At 47.6% G+C, this 8,924-nt stretch overlaps 1 protein-coding gene across 1 annotated transcript in view; it reads right to left on the bottom strand.

Annotated features, from left to right (window-relative positions):
* The window catches only part of LOC113824047 (retinitis pigmentosa 1-like 1 protein), a 102,109-nt gene extending 94,412 nt beyond the window's left edge, over nucleotides 1-7,697 (bottom strand). The window contains exon 1 of the mRNA XM_070128367.1: nucleotides 7,520-7,697. Within this exon, the coding sequence (XP_069984468.1) occupies nucleotides 7,520-7,539 (20 nt within the window). The 5' untranslated portion in view covers nucleotides 7,540-7,697. The remainder of the gene's footprint in view (nucleotides 1-7,519) is intronic.
* Between the last annotated feature and the right edge of the window lie 1,227 nt (nucleotides 7,698-8,924).

Here is an 8,924-nt window from a genome sequence, read left to right on the forward strand (position 1 = left end):
AGATATGATTGAGGGATGGTGGGGGAAGAGGAGGAGGAGGAGGAGGAGGAGGAGGAGGAAGAGGAGCGGGAGGAGTAAGAGGAAGGGGAGGAGATGGAAAATGAAGAGGAGGAGGAAGGAAGAAGGAAGAAGAGGAGTAGGGTGAGGGGGAGAGGGACGAAGAGGAGGAAGCAGGGGGGGAGGTAAAAAGAAAACGATGAGCAGGAAAGCAAAATATAAATTCACGAAGGAAAAGAAAATTAAGGAAGCAGCAGCAGCAGTGACAGTAGCAGCAGTAGTAGTCGTAATAAAGCAACAGTAGCAGCAGAAACACTAGCACTAGCACCAGCAGTAGCAACATAAGCAGCAGGTACAGCAATTGGAGCAGCGGCAACAACAGCAGCAAAAACAGTAGCAATGCTAGTAGCAAAGGCAATAGCAGGGGAGGAGATGGTGGATGGTGGGAGGGAAGGGCAGGCAGAGGGAGGGAGGGAGGGAGGGAGGGAGGAGGGGAGGGAGGGAGGAAGGAAGAAAGAAAGAAAGAAAGGAAGGAAGGAAGGAAGGAAGGAAGGAAGGAAGGAAGGGAGGGAGGGGCAAGCACAAACAAAAACAAGAGAGAGACAAACCAACAGATAGAGGCAGAAAGAGAAATACAAAGAGAGGCAGAGAGAAAGAGACAGACACGGAGAAAGAGCTCGGCTGGCAACGGACGGACGCCCCGCCAGAGACAACATCTCAGGGGAAAGACGACCGGAAGGAGAGCAGTCCACGGGGTTGCGCCAAGAGAATGCAATCCCACGTCTAAAACCTTCCTACGAGAATGCAATCCCATGTCAAAAACCTTCCTAGAGGCGCTGGCCATAGGAATATATAATGGAGGGAGGGAGATGGGAGGGAGGTGGGGGGAGAGAAATGTGGGAGTGGGAGAAAGGGAGAGATAAGAGGGAGAGGAGAGGAGTGGGTGAAGGAGAGAAAAGAGGGAGTGGGGAAGGGAGAGAAAACAAGGAATGGGGGGGGGGGGAGATACATATATATATATGTATGACAAACCCAAGCCCCAATACCCTCTTCCTCACCCCAGCTTTCTAAATACCGAAGAACAACAGAGCCCACGTGACCGCCATCGCGAGCGCCACCGGGGAGACTCCCTGGGTGCTAAAGACGGGAGCAGATCCGCTGGGGAATGGCAATCGCGGTGCCAGGGCTCCCGCGGGATTGGGATTCTCTCTTCGGCGGAAGGATTTCGAAATGCTCTCTCTCTCTCTCTCTGCCTCTCTGTCTGTCTGTCTGTCTGTCTGTCTGCCTCTCTCTCTCTCTCTCTCTCTGCCTCTCTGTCTGTCTGTCTGTTTGCCTGTCTGTCTGTCTGCCTCTCTCTCTCTCTCTCCCTCTCTCGCTCTGTCTGTCTGCCTCTCTGTCTGTCTGTCTGTCTCTGTCTGTCTGTCTGTCTGTCTCTCTCTCTGGGTCAAGGAGGAGATGGGGAGTGGGAGGGGGGAGTGGGAGGGGAGGAGGGGGACGGGAAAGGGGAGGGGAGGGGAGAGGGAGGAGGAGGAGGTGGAGAAGGGGGGTGAAAGAGAGGGGAGGGGATAGGGAGGGAGAGGGGAGGGGGAGTGAGAGGGAGGGGAATAGAGGGGGAGGGGTCTTGAGGATGAAGAGAAGGAGGAGAAGGAGAAGGAGGAGGAGGAGGAGGAGGAGGAGGAGGAAGGGGAGGAAGGGGAGGAGGAAGAGGAAGGAAAGGGGTAGGGGAGGGAGAAATGAGGAGGGGAAGGGGTAAAAGGAGGAAAAGAAAATGGAAGATGAGGAAGAGATAGATAAGGGGCCGGGGGAGGGGGCGGGGGGAAAGGAGGAGGAGGAGGAGGAGGAGGGAGGACCAAGAGAGGGAAAGACGACAAGGAGAAGGAGGAAAAGAATAAAAGGAAAAGAAGGAAAGAAACACAAAGTAGGAAAAACAGGACCTCCCCCCAAAAAAAAAGAACGATAAAGACAGGAAATATAAAAACCAAACAACATATCTTAAATCATTTACCATTTTCCCCTTTCTTTCCTCCAGTTCCCATCCCCCCGCCCTCGCCGGCCCCACCATAAAAAAAATCCTACAATCCTACATAACCACATACATACCACGTATCACGCCCATTCATAGCATAATCCACATCACCCAAACATACATAAAATGCACTCTACCTAAAACACAATCCAGAAGCTACATACTTCCCCAACATGAAATGAATCATCTTGAATATCAACACTCTAATAATCCCTTTCATTAGGCCTATAAATAAGTCATCCTTTACAAGCTAATATACTTCCCCAACATTAAATTAATCATCTTGAATATCAACACTTTAATTATTCCTCTTATTACGCCTATAAATATGCAAATCAGAAGTATCCTTTCCAATGACGATCCGTCAACTCTACTGCAGATGTCATTAATGTCCTTCCTCTTGCTTCTGCAGTGAGGGACATCATTATCATTCAAGCCTACATCTCTCGCCCTGACATTAACAACTATTATGCAAGGTGTTTGCAAGTCAATGGCATGGACATAGTAAATACATACATGCAATTATACAGAGACATTAACAAGCAATCTTGCGGACGCGGAGAGAGTCTGAGGGAGAGGGAGAGGGAGGATAAGGGAGACGGGGAGGAAGAGGGAGGGGAAATAAGGGAGGAAGAGGGAGGGAAAATAAGGGAGAGAGGATGAGAGAGACGGGGAGGGAAATTGAGAGAGAGAGAGAGAGAGAGAGAGAGAGAGAGAGAGAGAGAGAGAGAGAGAGAGAGAGAGAGAGAGAGAGAGAGAGAGAGAGAGAGAGAAAGAGAGAGAGAGAGAGAGAGAGAGAGAGAGAGAGAGAGAGAGAGAGAGAGAGAGAGAGAGAGAGAGAGAGAGAGAGAGAGAGAGAGAGAGAGAGAGAAAATAAAGAGAAAGAGAGCGACTTCCACCCAGACAGAGACAGAAGCAAGCGCACGGGAAAGAGAAAGCCAAGATCCTGCGCCACCTTTTCAAAGACGCAAACGCCACTGGAAAACTGCAACTCCCAAAGCAATAAAATAAGAACCACAGCGTCATCGCGGATCTTAAAACGTCTTAAAACAAGCTTGACTTAGACGACAAAATCACAGCTCCATTTCCTCCTCGCGAACCACCATAACCAGCCACGTGGACATTATTCTTACCCTACCATCCATCACGGGCTATTTCCGCTTATTTGCATAAATTCTTCGGGCTGACAACAAGCGGTCAGTGGACAGAGAAAGTTACCTCTCTCTCTCTCTCTCTCTCTCTCTCTCTCTCTCTCTCTCTCTCTCTCTCCCTCTCCCTGACCCCCCCCCTCTCTCTTCTGCTATTTGTTTCCCTCTCGCCATTCTCTCTTCCCCTTTCCTCTAGTCTCTTTCTCTTCCTCCCATTCTCTGTCTGTCTGTCTTCCCCCCTCTCCTCTCTCACGCCCTTTAGCCTCCTTCCTTCACCTCTTACCTACTTACTCAGTTGACCCTAGGTCAGGTGTCACGCGTGGGGTGACCCTTAACCCTTCCGGAAACTGTCCTCACCCCCCCCCCCCAAGACCTCCTCCTCTCACCCCCTTCCAACTGCCCTCCGACCTCTCCCCCTCCCCCTCTCCCCCCTTTACTTACCCCCCCCCCCTCGATCGGCATCCTGGGGTTTTGAGATCTGACTCTCTCTGTATCCGGTGCGGGGGGAGGGGGGGGAGGGAGGGAAGGAGGGGGGGGAAGGGAGGGAGAGGAAAAAGGGAGGGAGAGCGAGAGAAAGGGAGAGATAGAGGTACAGATAGAGAGAGAGAGAGAAAGAGAGAGAGAGAGAGAGAGAGAGAGAGAGAGAGAGAGAGAGAGAGAGAGAGAGAGAGAGAGAGAGAGAGAGAGAGAGAGAGAGAGAGAGAGAGAGAGAAACGAAATAAACAGGCAATCAAACCAACGAGAAAAGAAGAACAGAGAACAAGAAGAACGAAGAACAAGAGATGACAAAATAGAAAAAAAACAGCAACCAAACGAGAAAAACAAACGAAAAACAGATTTCCTAAATCGAAGAGAGAGAAGAGCGAGGAAGCCCTTATATCACACGTAAATAGAGACGAATTCCAATAAACGGCTATTGAGCGATAGCCTGCTTAAGCGATTACAAATCAGGCAAAGATAGCCCTTATCTTCAAAGCCGGCGTTTCCTTATCTCAAGACCTAAAAAATAATCAGACCATTAATTGTACTCAAAATGTCACAGCATGTAAGGACACAATGAAAAGAAAATTAATGACATTAAGACAGCTAATTAACATACCAATCACAATTTCTAGGCCTATATTTCTAGCCCCCTCAAAAAAAAAAAAAAATCATAATTGAAAAAAAATAATAATAAATAAATAAACTATATATATATAACGTATATAACAATCAATTGAAAATCCAATCAACTGAAACTACAACACGCGTAATATAATTTCGAAACAAGAATAGAATTACAGAAAAAAGACAATTCCTTAACCAAATCATCACAAACCCCGCACTGTACAATTTCGAAACACGAAGAGATCACAGAAAATACAACAGCGAAATCAATAATTACAGAAATAAACTTGATAAACCTCGTGGATATCCGTCCGCCAGGCGTGGATTTATCGCCTCGGAAACGGTTCAGAATTGCGCCACTTTTTTTTCTTTTTTTTTTAATTGCGTCACCATAGCATAGCATTCCCTCGTGTCTCGCGTTCTTCATATATCTATTTTTTTTATTCGTTTATCTGTATATTTATTGATTTCATTTATTCCCGAATCACGTCGCTTCGGAAAACGTTTTTTTTTCTCTTTTCTCTTTTTTTTAAAGGATACAATTCCTTCGTGTTTAGTGCGTATTCTAATATGCCTCATTTATCTATTTATTTATCTATTTATTTATCTATATATTTATCTACTTATTTCCGAACTGCGTCATCAGGGAATACGATTGCTTCGTGTTTACAACGTGTTCCGATATATCTTATCCATTGCTTATCTATCTGCATATCTGTTGATTTATCTATTCTTCTACGTCTGCAAATTTAGTTATTTATCTATCTACCTGCCTGTCTGTCTATATTTGCTTATGTCTGTTGATCAATGTGACTCTGCTCTTTCTGTTGTCTGTCTGTCTGCCACTCTGTATGTATGCCTGCCTGTCTACCTGTCTGTGTATTCGTTTATGTCTGTTCGTCTGTCTATTTATCTTTGATCTTCTATCTACCTGTCCGTTCTCCTATATCTGTGTATCCATTAGTTGCATCATTTTCGAGATGAGAATAAAACAATAAAAAGTTTAGGCCTACACGGTGAACGAAAGAGGAGGTGCCACAACCATCATGATAATAAATTCCAAAACAAAAACAAAATATCAAAGAAACAAAAACACAATAAAAAAGAGAAAAAAAACATACAAGGAGAGGGAAAATAGGCCTTATGTTTGTGAAGGGCTGAAGGGGGGGGGGATGGGGAGGGGAAGGAAAGGGAAGGGGGAGAGTTAGTCGACCCTCCTCCTTGCCTTCTTCCTTCGCCTTACAAGGGAAGGTTAGGGGTGGGTGGGTGGGGATTGGGGGGGGTTGAGAGGGGCAAAAGTTGTATAGGCCGTAGAGAATTCAGGGTCCCGCTCAGGGGGTAGAGGTGGGTAGGAGGAGGTGGGAGGAGATGAGGAGGTTTCAAGAACGTTGTAGAAATGGAGAGAGAGATGGAGAGGAAGGAGGAGGAGGGGGAAGGGCAAGGGGTAAGGGGAAGAGGAAGGGGGAGGAGGTAGGAGGGGAGGTTGAAGAACGTGGTAGAAATGGAGAAGGAAGAGAGGGTGGGGGAAAGGGGAAGTCTGGAGGGAAAGGGAGAAGGGAGGGATGGGAAAGCATCATTCAGAGGGAGGAGGGAGGGAGGATGGGGGAGAATGGGGTGTCCTTGGCAGTGACAGTGGCAGTGGGGAAGTAACAGCCTACCCCCACCCCCCCACACACTCCCACTCTCTCCCTCACCCTCGTCCAAACACGCACGCACACACTAACACGTTGTATACTCACGCCCCTTGTGAGCGCTTGGGTGTGTATATACTCTTATGTGTCTTACAAACTCGTGTTTACAGGCTGTTTGTGTGTCTGTCTGTCTCTGTTTCTGTCTGTTTAACTGTCTGTCCCTCTGTCCGTTTGTCTCTATATTTTCTTCTCTGCCGGCAAGCGTGTATCGTCTTTGGGAAAGGTTTTATTTTTCCTGTGAAAGAATCTTTTCGCATTACATATCTTCCTTTTCACACACACACACACACACACACACACACACACACACACACACACACAAACACACACCCACACACTCTCTCTCTCTCTCTCTCCTCCTTCTCCCTCTCCCTCCCTTTCTCCATCCCACCACCCCCCTTCTTCCCCCCCCCCTTTCTCTCTCCTCCCTCCCTGTCGAGTCACCGCCTCACCAAGAAATCTTTGGAGACGCAGCCAAGCGAAGACTCCAAAAGCAAGGGAGTCCGAAGTCAACCCGCACTTAGGTGACTTTCGGCGCTCGCGTCTCTGCTCCTGGGGTGAGCGTGGCGGATGTGAGGGGGAGGAGGTGGTGGATTGGTGGATGAGATGGTGGGTTGGTGGATGAGATGGTGGATTGGTGGGTGGGTGGGATTGATAGATAGGAGAGAGAGAGAGAGAGAGAGAGAGAGAGAGAGAGAGAGAGAGAGAGAGAGAGAGAGAGAGAGAGAGAGAGAGAGAGAGAGAGAGAGAGAGAGAGAGAGAGAGAGAGAGAAATAGAAAGACAAGACAGACACAGACAGAGAAACCTACTTTTTTGCTCCAGTTTATTTATCGAAGCATACTACTTGAAATAAAAGACCGCATGCATAGGCCCACACCAGCATAGCCAGCTTCAGAATTAAAAAGATAAACAAACACGCAGACACACATTTCCCAGCAGCAAAATAAACAAACCAACTGTGAGAGAGACGGATAGATGGAGAGAAAGAGAAATAGATAGATAGATAGATAGACAGAGAGAGTGGGAGAGAGAGAGAGAGAGAGAGAGAGAGAGAGAGAGAGAGAGAGAGAGAGAGAGAGAGAGAGAGAGAGAGAGAGAGAGAGAGAGAGGGAGGGGGGAAGGAAAGAAGAGAGAGAGAGAGAGAGAGAGAGAGAGAGAGAGAGAGAGAGAGAGAGAGAGAGAGAGAGAGAGAGAGAGAGAGAGAGAGAGAGAGAGAGAGAGAGAGAGAGAGAGCAGAAAAAATACAAGAAAAACACACCCCTTTTAGAAATTTAAATCACAGCCAATCCATCCTTCACAAGAATGTCTATTTGGTAGCCTGCAGTGCGGTGTTCCCCAAGGGTTGTAACCCAGTTCCTCCCTCTTCGCACACCCCTCCGTCCGTCCCTCCCCCCACCCCCCTTCCCCTTCACACCAGAGGACCCTCAGAACTTGGGTGGAAATGCGAAATTGAGAAAAACGAGAGAGAAATGCACTTGCACAGGCCGGTAAGTCCTCACCGACCAAGGGGACTTAGATGCTGCCACCCAACTTTCTCCAGGGAACTCACCTCAACCCTTGGATATCCATTGCGGCCTAATCTTGCTTCACACACAAATATCTTCACAGCTGCATCAGCACGTGCAATAAATTATCACTTTCGATGCGGAATTCCCTTGAAATTTCCTCACATTGCACTTTGGTTACGAACGAAAACATCACTCTCGTCACATGGTCATCGCTACACTGAGTTCGCGCTGGTGAATACACACTGTTTTGCTCTCAGTGTGACCTCATTGCCACGCGTCGCCAGATGGAGCGCCGGCCTCCATTTTTGTTTTGAAAATTTGTTCTCAAAGCCTTATTTATCGGCGCTTCAGATGACCCCTGCGTGTATTACGGATTAGAATTTGAAGAGTTGGATGGGATGAAGGTCTGCGTTGTGTATAATTAAGGACGAAACGCCAATTAAAAGTTTGTTTTAAATTGTGACGTAGGTTCTCCAGTTGGTAGAGTTGCCAGGTGTCGCCTTCGCGGGATTCCCGAAATAATACCTGCCTCTATCGTTAATTTTTTGGCGGAAACTGGCACGTAACCTCTAGTAATTAATATAAATCAACATCTTACCAAACTCTCTAAAATAAGCCACATAAAACTATACATTAAGCCGCTCATTGCTACCGAGAAATACCCTCAAAAATTTTGGAAAGAAAGAAAAAAAGAAGAAATCTACCCATGGATATAGCTGATCGATAAATTTACAATCCTACAGAGCTACAACCAGTCCGAACAGTAGCTTCCTGTCCAGTAAGCACGCAGACGGACTGTCAAATAACATACAGACGCAGCATGCAGAAGCAGGCCGTGGGCACCCTCTTCTCTCGCGTTTTACGAGTTGAGTGGCTGAGTTTAGGCTCGCCAGACAGCGGGCGTGGTGGAGGAGGAGAGGAAGAGGCGGAGGAGGAGGTGGGGAGAAGGGGGGATGGGGGTGGGGAGCTACAAGCGAGCGCCACAGGTCTACACCTCCACCTCCACCTCCCTCCCTCCTTCTCCCTCCCTGCCTCCTCCACCTCCTCCCCCCCTTTTCCTCTACCGGTCGCTGGTGCCATATGTCTGGAGCGAACCTCTGTATCTGCTCTATAACAGTCCTTGTGAAGTCTCGCAGTTTCTGTCTTTCTCCCCCTCCCACGCTCTCTCTCTCTCTCTCTCTCTCTCTCTCTCTCTCTCTCTCTCTCTCTCTCTCTCTCTCTCTCTCTCTCTATCTTTCTTTCGTTCTCTCTCTCTCCCTCTCTCTTTCTTCTCCGGCAAAGGCACGTACAAGCATGGAAATAAAGACATCCCGCACTCCAAAAGAGAGGTTTCTAGACAAAAAAAGAAAAGAAAAGAAAATGAAAGAGAAAAAAATAATACTGACATTCTTTGCCAAATTCAAGCCATCTTCTTTGACGTGAAAAGAGTGCTATAAAACCGCTTTT

This window comes from Penaeus vannamei, chromosome 12, assembly GCF_042767895.1.
Source record: "Penaeus vannamei isolate JL-2024 chromosome 12, ASM4276789v1, whole genome shotgun sequence".
Taxonomy (NCBI): domain Eukaryota; kingdom Metazoa; phylum Arthropoda; class Malacostraca; order Decapoda; family Penaeidae; genus Penaeus; species Penaeus vannamei.